At 41.0% G+C, this 15,316-nt stretch overlaps 1 protein-coding gene across 1 annotated transcript; it reads right to left on the reverse strand.

Annotated features, from left to right (window-relative positions):
• Positions 1–9,289: 9,289 nt before the first annotated feature.
• On the reverse strand, positions 9,290–13,095 carry LOC107275752 (serine/arginine-rich SC35-like splicing factor SCL30). The gene is made up of 8 exons (XM_015764958.3): positions 13,012–13,095; positions 11,989–12,142; positions 11,773–11,850; positions 10,711–10,875; positions 10,566–10,606; positions 10,298–10,352; positions 10,041–10,223; positions 9,290–9,749 (listed from the first exon to the last, which is right to left on the reverse strand). The coding sequence occupies exons 2-8, from the start codon at positions 12,132–12,134 to the stop codon at positions 9,626–9,628; spliced, it is 792 nt and encodes a 263-aa protein (XP_015620444.1). The 5' UTR covers positions 12,135–12,142; positions 13,012–13,095; the 3' UTR covers positions 9,290–9,625.
• Between the last annotated feature and the right edge of the window lie 2,221 nt (positions 13,096–15,316).

A 15,316-nucleotide genomic window follows, 5' to 3' on the forward strand; every position in this document is an offset into this window, starting at 1 on the left:
TTCAAATTAAACGGCAGGGATTCTAAGAAAATAAAAGCATTTTTCAGCTGGCCGATGAACTAAAGAACACAACTAAAGCAAATGAGCAGTAGTAGAAAAGAAGACACGCAACGGGACCAGATAGATACATGTACTAGCACTAAATTAGATTGAGCAGAGGGGTTAGATATTGTTATTAGATCGAGGACCGAATCTATGATTAAACATCAACCTTTGCAAGTATCAATCGAGATCAAATTAAGCTAGTACTCCAATGGACGGACCCCTCTAACCAACTCTCTCATCTTTCGTTCCCTAGAAAACAAGAGGACACGCTACCACCATAATTCGTCAAACTGTTTTGTGTAGAGTTACCGTCACTCTATAGTTTGACGGTTATTACGGTAACCGCACGGTTACGGTTACAACAAAGTATGCCGTGGTTTAAAAAACTGAGAATGTTACGTAATAATAAGATGGTTTTGTAAACCCTGGCTACCACCAAAGATTGATCCATACACGCGCAGTAGTAACCTTGGATCCCCCAACGCATCAGGTCAGCTGATATAGAGATCCATCGATTGATCACTCATCACATCACTGGCTGTGGTTTGCTACAGTCCACGACCGACAGATGCATCCGGGCCGCACGTCGTGTCGATCCAACGGCGCAGATCGATGCAGCTGGCTGAATGTCCATACTGTAGTAGTACTGTCGACTACTGTACATGTACACTCGATTCGATGCTTCTCGTGTTGATGCGTATCAGAAGAGATCACACCAAATCAGCAAGAAGCCAGCAGAGGAAGGAGGAGGAGGGAGGACGTGTAGTAGTGCAGGTCACAAGTGGTCGCTGCTGCCGCCTGCAGCTGCTGCATATGCATTGGTGCTCTGCGCCTCTGCATCTTCTTCCCTCCCCGGGTAAACCGGACGCGTCTCCCCTCGGAGGGTGAAAAAATTCAAATCCTTTTTTTTCCTCATTTTAGGCTGTGTTTAGTTCAGCACAAAATTTAGATTTTGGTTGAAATTGGAGATGATGTGACTAAAAAGTTGTGTGTATAACAGGTTGATGTGATGGAAAATGACTGAAGTTTGGATCTAAACTTTGGATCTAAACACAGCCTTAGTATTGTACTACTACTACGTGAACTTCTTCAAAAATGATCAAAATGGAGACAAACCCAAACCCTTAACCATATTAGAGTTTGTTTGGTTAATTCGGCTGCGTTTAGCTAGACTAGCTACCGTAGCCTGCAGCAGTTGTGAATGGTTGCAACTGACAGCCGATTTGAATTGCCGCAGCCGTAGCAAGTGCCTCCGAACAAAGCCTTCATAGGAGTAATAGATTGGAGGGGATAGTGAGAAGTGTATAATCAATATCCTTCAAATCCCCTTGAGATAGGGTTTAATCGAACAAAACCTTAGATAATGATAGGTCAATTCATCCACCTGTGGATGCACCTTCAACGAGAATAAAAACAACACTTAAGTGGTGAGAAATGTGCGTTGGTATCAGTGGTATGGTTTCGCAATAGTCACACCCATATCCTAAATGGATAGCATACAGTACCTTCTCCCTTTAAATTATGACGTTGGTTTGTTCAAAATTGAATTCGTCAATGTCATACAAAAGATATAGAAGGGAATATATATTATGACATGTTGTAAATTGTTATGTGACAAACTGGCAAATGGCAATGGCCTTTTGTTCTCCACAGTCCTATTGGTTGTATGAAGCATGAACATGCATTAGTATAAAGTAGAATCTAGAATAGTTTATACACCTTTTAAATTAAGTGGTGAACTTGTGGAATTGGATACACTATAATGGAATTGGATACACCATTTTCAAAGAAATGAGTTAGGGTCCTCATACAATAGGAGCTTATTAAGGATGATGAACCAATAAGGTTAAAGAAATGAGATAAAGAGAAGTCTTTCTCATGTAGCGACAACAATTGAATGGTCACATATACATACTATTGGTTGTATGAAGCATGAACATGCATTAGTATAAAGTAGAATCTAGAATAGTTTATACACCTTTTAAATTAAGTGGTGAACTTGTGGAATTGGATACACTATAATGGTTAAATTTGCACTTCAATTTATATATATGTGTGTGCTCTTTATTTTTGTTAACTTAAACTATTGATTGTTCATATGTGCTATACTTTATCCAGTTGTTTCTATTTGCATGGTCTAGGTCACCCATCGAGTGTATTTTACCCACCTACTCCTTTCATAAAAAAAAACAACATAGACAAGGATATGATATAATATAGGACTGGACATGTTCGTTGTCCTATGTTATATCAAGTCATTGGTTAGGTTTTTTTTTTACGGAGGGAGTAGGTGTGGGCAAGGTTGGAAATTTCGGACTTTGATTTCTGAAATTTCAGTCATTTTGGACCCCTCCGTTACGATATTATTTTGGCCAAAATATTTAAAAAGTTTTAACTTTTCGTGAATTTTAGTAATATTTATTCAAAAATTCCTAATTTTCGGTCTACCGGTGACCTCCGATACAATCGGTCAAGCCGAAAAGTTAAACCCTAGGTGTGGGTTGAGGGAAAAAAAACCTATAACCGTGTGATTTGCGTCCTCGAGGGAAAGGCTACTTGATTATGATCGGTGTAGACCAAGGTTTAATGTAGTATTGGTTAGGCTATTTCTATCGGAGAAAACCGATAGGACTGAATTTTGTAAAATTTTAGAATATTTGAATATAAAATTTGATTGAATCTAGTACATTTCGTGAGATCCATAAAAAATAAAAGAAAAGGTCTGCAAATTTTAGATGCAACAGTTTTTTTTAGGGGGGGGGGGGGGTTGGTGGGTCTGATACACCCGATCATTGCCATCGGACAGCTCCTAGATTAATCGTTACCCAGCATGCTAATGAGTATGCTATGCTGCTACTCCGAGAAATACACTACGACTCTACGAGTACCAGTACTCATGCAGTATATATATCCTGTTGCATGATGGATCGATCAACGATGGTCGTCAGGGCGATGAACCGTTGCCACTTTTAATTCTCAGCCGAAAGATGAGACAGCAGTCAGCAGCGGACAGATAGACAGATTTGTCAACTTTTCAGGCCGGCCACCACAACAAAGCCCACGTATCTGCAGTGCCTGCAATCAAGCAACACAACACAAACCCAACCACGCACAAAAAGCAGTACACTTTCTGCGTGACACATCCTACCAACCCCTGCCTTTCACTGCTGCATCATGAAAGTAAAAATAAATAAATAAATACTCCCTCCGTTTTGAAATGTTTGACGGTCGTTAACTTTTTAGCACATGTTTGACCGTTCGTCTTATTCAAAAAAAAATTAAGTAATTATTAATTCTTTTCCTATCATTTGTTTCATTGTTAAATATATTTTTATATAGACATATAATTTTATATATTTCACAAAAGTTTTTGAATAAGACGAACGATCAAACATGTGCTAAAAAGTCAACAATGTCAAACATTTAGGGAGTAAATTGCAAACATTGACAACAACCATGGAAGCAATGCACGCCATGGATCGATCACCTGCAACCCAACAATTGCTCCATGATTAAAAGGGATTGCGTTTGCAGCAGCAGCATGATGCTGCTGCATTCACAAGTCCAATCCAATCGTTGCAGTGTGAGGAAGAAAAGAGAGGCAGTGTAGTGTACTGCTGGCCCAGTCAGTGGTAGATCCAATCAAAAGCTTTTTCCCAAACAAAGTCGATGGCAATATTGGCATGGCAGCATGGGCCCCTGGGCTAAGCACTCACAAGCATAGATAGATGTGGAAATAGGCGGTTACCCAGTTCAAGGCTCACTAGTGGTAGTACACAACACCAATGTCACATTGTTTCAAGTTAATGTTCAGCAAAAAGCAAATGACCACCAAACAAAGCAGCTCTCAAAAGACTACAACATCCTGGACTCCCAACATATGAGCACACAAACAGGCGATGTGCCATACCAAACTCATGGCAAGCACACTTAGCAATAATACAACACGCCGCTTAGGGCTTCGGTTTAATTGAAACAGCTTGGTTGGACCAGGAAGGAAGATGGAGACTGACTAGAATTGGAGGTGCTGTGGAGATCATGCAGCTATCCCATTTCGTTGGTTCAAAGTTCTGTCAGTCGCTGCGGGCAGGGGAAACATCGGCGGACCTAGAGCGGGATCCTGGAGGCGACCCTGAGGAGTGCCTAGGAGACCTCCGGTGTGGAGGGGATCCATCGCTGTCAGGTGGGGGCGACCTCCTGTGAAGAACATAAACCATAGTTAGCACTTTCACTCTATGTATTCCTGTTAATTAATACAGAATAAGACTAACAAAATCTGTCGTGAGTATGCAGCAAAGATTAAAATGCTGCCCATAGTTCAAGTGACCCTAAGGCCCACATCCTTTCATATTCATCATACTTTACAAGTCTACAGAAGGTTACTACTCGTAAAACACCAGATTGGTGTGTAAATGGCCCTATTGCAATAATGAAAACAAATATTGCATTTAAGGAAAAAGTGATGGAAGTATGAAATACTATGCTTACTTCTCATAACCGTTATCAGCATCGCGAGGGTCGCCATCTCTACTGGCAGGAGAGTAGGATCTCCGCTTCTTCTCTTCATCATGTTCTTTTGGCTGACGCCTAGGAGATTTTGTGGGGTGCGTATCCTTTCTCGGTGGGGAAGCTGAGTAGTCATCTCGCCGTCTTGGAGCAGGAGAGTATGACCTTTTAAAAGCGACCGGATTCATGAGTACAAGGTGAATGGCTTGAGGATTGATATATGGACATTATTCATCTACCTTGACCGTGGACGACCTCGATAGTGGGGAGAGCGAGAACGGGAACGAGACCTCCCTGTATGAAACAATAAAGCCTATCAGTAATTTTGGTGTGGCAACAAAAGGAATTAGCAAACAGAACTTTTCAGAAGAAACTCGAGAAAAACTGAAGGAATTTTGTTGTGATAAGACGAGAGCATATTTCCTCAGTACAGTTAAAAAAGGCATAGATTTATAGATATGCATTTTGAAAGGCCTTATCACAAATAATGACTAATGCTAAAAATACCATAATATGAAGAGCGGCGCCCTTCGTTTCCAGAGTAACCCCTGCAAATCAAGCACACAATGACATAACGTTAATGCAAACGACATAACTTTTTTTTTCAAAAAAAAACATACCGTTTAGCAGTTTCAAAAAAAAACGAGGGAGGAGAGTTGGAACCTCAAGCAGGAACTCAGTCTTTTTCAAATCGCTAAACAGTTCGGTTTTGGCACTAGTAAATTATATATGAAGTTGCTTGAGAAAATTATATTAATATATTTTCAGGGTTTTTTAATCCAATACTTTAATTAGTTATGTGCTAGTGACTCGTCCCATTTTACGTACGGCAGAAGAGGAGATCCCAACCATTCCAAATGGATGCATCCTAAGTAATGCAGTAAACTTCATTATATGAAGACCACTATTAATTTCGTATGAACTACCATGAATATATGTTCAGATTCACATCATTTTCAAATTAAACGGCAGGGATTCTAAGAAAATAAAAGCATTTTTCAGCTGGCCGATGAACTAAAGAACACAACTAAAGCAAATGAGCAGTAGTAGAAAAGAAGACACGCAACGGGACCAGATAGATACATGTACTAGCACTAAATTAGATTGAGCAGAGGGGTTAGATATTGTTATTAGATCGAGGACCGAATCTATGATTAAACATCAACCTTTGCAAGTATCAATCGAGATCAAATTAAGCTAGTACTCCAATGGACGGACCCCTCTAACCAACTCTCTCATCTTTCGTTCCCTAGAAAACAAGAGGACACGCTACCACCATAATTCGTCAAACTGTTTTGTGTAGAGTTACCGTCACTCTATAGTTTGACGGTTATTACGGTAACCGCACGGTTACGGTTACAACAAAGTATGCCGTGGTTTAAAAAACTGAGAATGTTACGTAATAATAAGATGGTTTTGTAAACCCTGGCTACCACCAAAGATTGATCCATACACGCGCAGTAGTAACCTTGGATCCCCCAACGCATCAGGTCAGCTGATATAGAGATCCATCGATTGATCACTCATCACATCACTGGCTGTGGTTTGCTACAGTCCACGACCGACAGATGCATCCGGGCCGCACGTCGTGTCGATCCAACGGCGCAGATCGATGCAGCTGGCTGAATGTCCATACTGTAGTAGTACTGTCGACTACTGTACATGTACACTCGATTCGATGCTTCTCGTGTTGATGCGTATCAGAAGAGATCACACCAAATCAGCAAGAAGCCAGCAGAGGAAGGAGGAGGAGGGAGGACGTGTAGTAGTGCAGGTCACAAGTGGTCGCTGCTGCCGCCTGCAGCTGCTGCATATGCATTGGTGCTCTGCGCCTCTGCATCTTCTTCCCTCCCCGGGTAAACCGGACGCGTCTCCCCTCGGAGGGTGAAAAAATTCAAATCCTTTTTTTTCCTCATTTTAGGCTGTGTTTAGTTCAGCACAAAATTTAGATTTTGGTTGAAATTGGAGATGATGTGACTAAAAAGTTGTGTGTATAACAGGTTGATGTGATGGAAAATGACTGAAGTTTGGATCTAAACTTTGGATCTAAACACAGCCTTAGTATTGTACTACTACTACGTGAACTTCTTCAAAAATGATCAAAATGGAGACAAACCCAAACCCTTAACCATATTAGAGTTTGTTTGGTTAATTCGGCTGCGTTTAGCTAGACTAGCTACCGTAGCCTGCAGCAGTTGTGAATGGTTGCAACTGACAGCCGATTTGAATTGCCGCAGCCGTAGCAAGTGCCTCCGAACAAAGCCTTCATAGGAGTAATAGATTGGAGGGGATAGTGAGAAGTGTATAATCAATATCCTTCAAATCCCCTTGAGATAGGGTTTAATCGAACAAAACCTTAGATAATGATAGGTCAATTCATCCACCTGTGGATGCACCTTCAACGAGAATAAAAACAACACTTAAGTGGTGAGAAATGTGCGTTGGTATCAGTGGTATGGTTTCGCAATAGTCACACCCATATCCTAAATGGATAGCATACAGTACCTTCTCCCTTTAAATTATGACGTTGGTTTGTTCAAAATTGAATTCGTCAATGTCATACAAAAGATATAGAAGGGAATATATATTATGACATGTTGTAAATTGTTATGTGACAAACTGGCAAATGGCAATGGCCTTTTGTTCTCCACAGTCCTATTGGTTGTATGAAGCATGAACATGCATTAGTATAAAGTAGAATCTAGAATAGTTTATACACCTTTTAAATTAAGTGGTGAACTTGTGGAATTGGATACACTATAATGGAATTGGATACACCATTTTCAAAGAAATGAGTTAGGGTCCTCATACAATAGGAGCTTATTAAGGATGATGAACCAATAAGGTTAAAGAAATGAGATAAAGAGAAGTCTTTCTCATGTAGCGACAACAATTGAATGGTCACATATACATACTATTGGTTGTATGAAGCATGAACATGCATTAGTATAAAGTAGAATCTAGAATAGTTTATACACCTTTTAAATTAAGTGGTGAACTTGTGGAATTGGATACACTATAATGGTTAAATTTGCACTTCAATTTATATATATGTGTGTGCTCTTTATTTTTGTTAACTTAAACTATTGATTGTTCATATGTGCTATACTTTATCCAGTTGTTTCTATTTGCATGGTCTAGGTCACCCATCGAGTGTATTTTACCCACCTACTCCTTTCATAAAAAAAAACAACATAGACAAGGATATGATATAATATAGGACTGGACATGTTCGTTGTCCTATGTTATATCAAGTCATTGGTTAGGTTTTTTTTTTACGGAGGGAGTAGGTGTGGGCAAGGTTGGAAATTTCGGACTTTGATTTCTGAAATTTCAGTCATTTTGGACCCCTCCGTTACGATATTATTTTGGCCAAAATATTTAAAAAGTTTTAACTTTTCGTGAATTTTAGTAATATTTATTCAAAAATTCCTAATTTTCGGTCTACCGGTGACCTCCGATACAATCGGTCAAGCCGAAAAGTTAAACCCTAGGTGTGGGTTGAGGGAAAAAAAACCTATAACCGTGTGATTTGCGTCCTCGAGGGAAAGGCTACTTGATTATGATCGGTGTAGACCAAGGTTTAATGTAGTATTGGTTAGGCTATTTCTATCGGAGAAAACCGATAGGACTGAATTTTGTAAAATTTTAGAATATTTGAATATAAAATTTGATTGAATCTAGTACATTTCGTGAGATCCATAAAAAATAAAAGAAAAGGTCTGCAAATTTTAGATGCAACAGTTTTTTTTAGGGGGGGGGGGGGGGTTGGTGGGTCTGATACACCCGATCATTGCCATCGGACAGCTCCTAGATTAATCGTTACCCAGCATGCTAATGAGTATGCTATGCTGCTACTCCGAGAAATACACTACGACTCTACGAGTACCAGTACTCATGCAGTATATATATCCTGTTGCATGATGGATCGATCAACGATGGTCGTCAGGGCGATGAACCGTTGCCACTTTTAATTCTCAGCCGAAAGATGAGACAGCAGTCAGCAGCGGACAGATAGACAGATTTGTCAACTTTTCAGGCCGGCCACCACAACAAAGCCCACGTATCTGCAGTGCCTGCAATCAAGCAACACAACACAAACCCAACCACGCACAAAAAGCAGTACACTTTCTGCGTGACACATCCTACCAACCCCTGCCTTTCACTGCTGCATCATGAAAGTAAAAATAAATAAATAAATACTCCCTCCGTTTTGAAATGTTTGACGGTCGTTAACTTTTTAGCACATGTTTGACCGTTCGTCTTATTCAAAAAAAAATTAAGTAATTATTAATTCTTTTCCTATCATTTGTTTCATTGTTAAATATATTTTTATATAGACATATAATTTTATATATTTCACAAAAGTTTTTGAATAAGACGAACGATCAAACATGTGCTAAAAAGTCAACAATGTCAAACATTTAGGGAGTAAATTGCAAACATTGACAACAACCATGGAAGCAATGCACGCCATGGATCGATCACCTGCAACCCAACAATTGCTCCATGATTAAAAGGGATTGCGTTTGCAGCAGCAGCATGATGCTGCTGCATTCACAAGTCCAATCCAATCGTTGCAGTGTGAGGAAGAAAAGAGAGGCAGTGTAGTGTACTGCTGGCCCAGTCAGTGGTAGATCCAATCAAAAGCTTTTTCCCAAACAAAGTCGATGGCAATATTGGCATGGCAGCATGGGCCCCTGGGCTAAGCACTCACAAGCATAGATAGATGTGGAAATAGGCGGTTACCCAGTTCAAGGCTCACTAGTGGTAGTACACAACACCAATGTCACATTGTTTCAAGTTAATGTTCAGCAAAAAGCAAATGACCACCAAACAAAGCAGCTCTCAAAAGACTACAACATCCTGGACTCCCAACATATGAGCACACAAACAGGCGATGTGCCATACCAAACTCATGGCAAGCACACTTAGCAATAATACAACACGCCGCTTAGGGCTTCGGTTTAATTGAAACAGCTTGGTTGGACCAGGAAGGAAGATGGAGACTGACTAGAATTGGAGGTGCTGTGGAGATCATGCAGCTATCCCATTTCGTTGGTTCAAAGTTCTGTCAGTCGCTGCGGGCAGGGGAAACATCGGCGGACCTAGAGCGGGATCCTGGAGGCGACCCTGAGGAGTGCCTAGGAGACCTCCGGTGTGGAGGGGATCCATCGCTGTCAGGTGGGGGCGACCTCCTGTGAAGAACATAAACCATAGTTAGCACTTTCACTCTATGTATTCCTGTTAATTAATACAGAATAAGACTAACAAAATCTGTCGTGAGTATGCAGCAAAGATTAAAATGCTGCCCATAGTTCAAGTGACCCTAAGGCCCACATCCTTTCATATTCATCATACTTTACAAGTCTACAGAAGGTTACTACTCGTAAAACACCAGATTGGTGTGTAAATGGCCCTATTGCAATAATGAAAACAAATATTGCATTTAAGGAAAAAGTGATGGAAGTATGAAATACTATGCTTACTTCTCATAACCGTTATCAGCATCGCGAGGGTCGCCATCTCTACTGGCAGGAGAGTAGGATCTCCGCTTCTTCTCTTCATCATGTTCTTTTGGCTGACGCCTAGGAGATTTTGTGGGGTGCGTATCCTTTCTCGGTGGGGAAGCTGAGTAGTCATCTCGCCGTCTTGGAGCAGGAGAGTATGACCTTTTAAAAGCGACCGGATTCATGAGTACAAGGTGAATGGCTTGAGGATTGATATATGGACATTATTCATCTACCTTGACCGTGGACGACCTCGATAGTGGGGAGAGCGAGAACGGGAACGAGACCTCCCTGTATGAAACAATAAAGCCTATCAGTAATTTTGGTGTGGCAACAAAAGGAATTAGCAAACAGAACTTTTCAGAAGAAACTCGAGAAAAACTGAAGGAATTTTGTTGTGATAAGACGAGAGCATATTTCCTCAGTACAGTTAAAAAAGGCATAGATTTATAGATATGCATTTTGAAAGGCCTTATCACAAATAATGACTAATGCTAAAAATACCATAATATGAAGAGCGGCGCCCTTCGTTTCCAGAGTAACCCCTGCAAATCAAGCACACAATGACATAACGTTAATGCAAACGACTAAACGAGCACATGACAGAAGATAAGGCTGGACATTCAAAACAATAATGGGAATAAAGTACCTGACTCTAGCTCTACTGCGCATTTCCTCTGGCCTTTTCCGCGACTCAGCAGCAAGAACAACAGTTATCTCCCGGCCGAAAAACACCTGGCGATTCATGTGATATTGAGCCTCAGAGGCATCATAAGGGTCAACGAACTCCACAAATGCAAATCCCCGTGGTTCCCTGTAAATGTTGATTATATTAGAAAAGGTAGTTTAAAGCAGATTGATGAAAAAACCTAACCATAACGAGGGTGTAAAGTGCTCATGTATAGCATTGTGTCTGTCATGTTACCATTACAGTTCAAAACTCAATATGTCCTCTATGATTCTCGATGCAAAAGCAGTTAGATGTCCAGGCTCTAGTATCTGAATTTCTTGTGTAACACTACGCATGGTGATCCTCATAAAGAGTATCTTCACAAAATCATTCGCTTCAAGTTTCCAAATGTTTGAGAAGTCATGATAGTACTTCAAATAAACTTCACTTCATATTTATCTTCTCATGGACCACCCAGTACAACTCTCTTATCTTCTCTTCGTGAAACTAATTTTCTCAATGAAACAAATCTTGTCTTCATAGAAGAACTTCGTACGGAAAAGACTTTATCTTGCCAAACAAATGAATTGTTAGGAATATTAAAAGGTATCCTTCAACATTGTATTTACTTCAATCCAACATGACCCTGGGAATAATTTCAGGGGAAAAACTCAGGGCAAGGAGTGCATTACATGTCTTGAGACAACAATAAATCTATTAACTAGATCACCAGACCCAAAAAAAAATGATTAAAGCATTCTATTTGAGCAGAAATGCACAAAGGTGACTGACGAATTCGACAACACACTAAAGCTGGAAGATGTTTGCTGAGAGTTCCCGTCATGAAAAAAATGGTTATATTTGTGGTTTACTGCATAACATCAGAACAGCTTCTAAAATCATTTCAACGACAGGCCAACAGCACAGACAAATATAGACAATCTACATTTACTACGCTAGAGTAAAGAAGATAAATGTTGTTCAGCAATTGACAACTAACAAACCAAATTATGTTAATATAATTGTTCAGTAATGCCTTACCCGCTGTAATAATCCTTTGGCAGGTAAACATCCCGAACAGGACCAAACCTTTCAAAAGGAACTCGAAGATCCTCCCCTCTGCCACAGTTAAGGTAATCAATGAAATTGAATTAAGTGTGTAACTTGTGAATTGAAACATTTGTCTCTTTCATGAAGAACACAGTCATCAAAATGGAATCGACATGCCAATTTTGCATAGTTATCAATTTTCACTACCTGCAGCTTAATGGGATGTTGCGGACCAAGAGACTTCCAGAACCCTGCTCCCTCCGTCCTCCATATCCCCTCCTAGGGGGACTTCTTCCTCTGCCACCATAGCCCCTCCTAGGGGGACTGCGATATGGTGGGCTGTACCTCCTCATTGTTTTGTCTGAAGCACATAACAGAAAATGTTAACAGAAAGAAGACGGATGGAACAAAATGAGAGAAATTAGCGAATCAATTAGCGTATAGGCACAAGATTTAGAAAATTACTGCCCTTGAAAGTGTTAAGTGTAGAGTCAAAGAGAAAAGCGGAAATATAATCAGAAAATATGTTGGGCCAACTATTGCAAGCATAAGACTACATTGCAGAGCTTTTCAAGTCCAGAAAAAAAAAACTACGTCAATTAAAATCTTACTTTAACACACCGCACAGTTTATATACATTCAGGTCATCAGATATGCGTAAAGCAAGTTCCTCATGCATTGCAAAACTAACCAAAGTTTACAATCATAGTAGTAGCATGCCAAATTGCCAAACACGATTTTCATGCCATGACATTCCCGTACTACTTTATCCATAGGAAAAAACAATACAATATATCTAGGAGTAAGAGAATGATCGATATATTAGATAAAAAAAATATTCCCCTCCCAACGGAAATCTCTAACGCAAGTTTCTCATGCACTCCAAAACTAACCCACGTACAGAACGTCAACAAACGAAGCTATACGTTCTCCACATCTAAGTTATATATAAATCTAACCCTTAAACCTGTGCGTACGAATAAATAACCACCAACCAGCATCCCCAAACCAAAGGAATTCAGTCAATTCACATATTTACCACTAAATAACCAATTAGGTCAAGCTACCCGAATCAACGCGAGCCAATCATGCGACCCATCCGAGCCACCTCTGAATCTAGGGTTTGCGGCGACAAGCGGAAACCGCATGACCACCACACGAACACGCACGGGAACAAGCGTGAATAGAGGATGGGGTGGAGAGAGAGAGCGAGAGCGCGGCGAGAGTTACCGCGTAGAGCTCCCGGAGAAGCCGTGCGCCGCCGCCGCCGCCGCCGCCGGAGGGGACGAAATCGGTGGGGGGATGCGGGAGGTCTCCGCGGCCGGACGCGAGGGAGATAGTAATAGAGAAGTGGGTGGGCCTTATGGGCTTTCGATTACATGGGCCTCTTTGAGGCCCATGTAGTTGGGGCTCCGTCGTAATTGTGGGCCATTACGGTTGGCCCGGAGTGGGATTCCCTCCTCCTCCTCCTTGCGGCCCATATGTTTGGGCTGCACAGCGTACACTGGTGTGTACACTGGTTTGAGAAGAGAATAAAGGAAAAAGTATACTGAAGGTCCCTCAACTTATCATCGAGTTACAAAATCGTCCCCTAACCACAGAAATACCGGGTGTCCCTCAACTAATAAAACCGTTCACTTTAGATCATTCGGTGGTTTTGACCCCGGTTTTATCTGACGTGGCGGATGAGTCAGCATGAGACCCACATATCAGCGTGGCCACTGACAAACGACTTATAATATTAAATGGAGAGAAAAAGTATTAATTATTTAAATTTTAATAAATAAATTAATATAATTTTTTAAAACAACTTTCATATATATATATATATATATATATATATATATATATATATATATATATATATATATATATATATATATATATATAGATATTAAAAAAAGCAGGACACAAACTCACTCTCTTTCTCTCTCTCATCATTGTTGAATAAAGAGAGAAAACCCCTGATTCCCCAATGTTGAAGCGTAGATTTTTCACAATTTTTCTTTTAAAGAAATATGCCTGTGTATATGCAGGAAAAGAGGACGTGGTGGTAGGAGGAACTAGATGGCACTCTAAGATAGGTAATTAAACTATACATGGATGAATCTTGTCATGAACTATTATTAGCGGCCAGACCTTTTGAGAAATCAGTTTCAGCAAAATGTTTTGAGCTGAAGTAGGTGCACATCTCATGCTAGAAGAGTCTGTCTTTGCACAACTATAATTTGGGCAACGTATCCTATGCACACACTACCTCTAATGCACTCCGCCACCCTAGACCATCTGATTCCAATCCGACGGATACAAATCGAGATGGTGCATTTTTGCAGAAAACAACCCATGTCCCTCCACCTAAATTTACATGTAACCCCTCACTTGGCTCTCACCTTCTCTTGTTCAACCTTCTTCCTAAATCGATCCCCAATCCTCAGCATGATGTAGGAATGGATGCCGACGACATCTCGAATCACCCACGCCGACGCACGCACTACCTCCTCTTGTAGAGGCGAGCGGGCAAGCAATGGCCGTTCTGTGCCCTTTCCAGACGCTATCTCTCGCAGCTACTGGTTGTTATCGGCTCGCGGCCTGGTTTTGCCATCTATAGGACTCTTGTGGTGATCGTCTTCACAACGGCGAGGGTCACGCTGACGGCATGCCACACGCTCAGGGTATTGCTTTCCAGGTCGTTAGCAACTTAGCACACAGTGTTTGATTGTGTCAAGGATGATTAACTAGGATGAATCCATGACTTGTGTTTTTACCTTTGCTTTTAACTGAATGCACTTTGTTTTTTTCTCGGATGCCAATAGCATCGGGTGTAAAATATATTGGTATTATTCAGATGATGCTAACGCTCTAGACGATACTGGAAATGAATTGTGGCCTGGTCAATCTCTCGATGTCTCTTCTCGTTTTTTAATCGATTGGAAACTGCCTTGCTCCTCGGCAAGGTCGCTGCTTGGAGGCCAGCCAGGCCGTGATGCCTAATTGAGCTTGGCTAGATCAACATCCAACTGTGCCTGGATAGACACGCATTCGCCGGTGTCCATGACGCAGGCACCACCGGCGAGGCCCTGCGTGCCTCTGTGTGGGTGATTCGAGATGCCGCCGGCATCCATTCCTACAGCATGGTGGAGATTGGTGATCGATTTGGGAAAAATGTTGAATAAGAGAAGAGGAAAGCCAAGTGAGGTGTTACCTCTAAATTTAGGTGGAGGGGTGTGGGCGGTTTCGTGCAAAAATATGCCAACCTCAGTTTGTATCCGTTGGATTGGAATCGGAGGGCCTACAATGACTGAGTGCATAAGTGCATTAGAGGTAGCGTGTGGATAGGATACGTTGCCCTATACATTGCCCTATTAGAGTAGCATTGGTGGTATTAATTGGGTATTAATCTGTACCCAATGTATAAAATGTCATTGTCTTCTCTTTTTGTTTGCTACTATCTTCGAAAACAAACATTTCAATGCCCTCAATAACATATTGGATTCATGCTTGCTACGACTATGATTGTGCAGGACACTTGTAGGCC

The sequence above is a fragment of the Oryza sativa genome, chromosome 12 (assembly GCF_034140825.1).
Source record: "Oryza sativa Japonica Group chromosome 12, ASM3414082v1".
Lineage (NCBI taxonomy): Eukaryota > Viridiplantae > Streptophyta > Magnoliopsida > Poales > Poaceae > Oryza > Oryza sativa.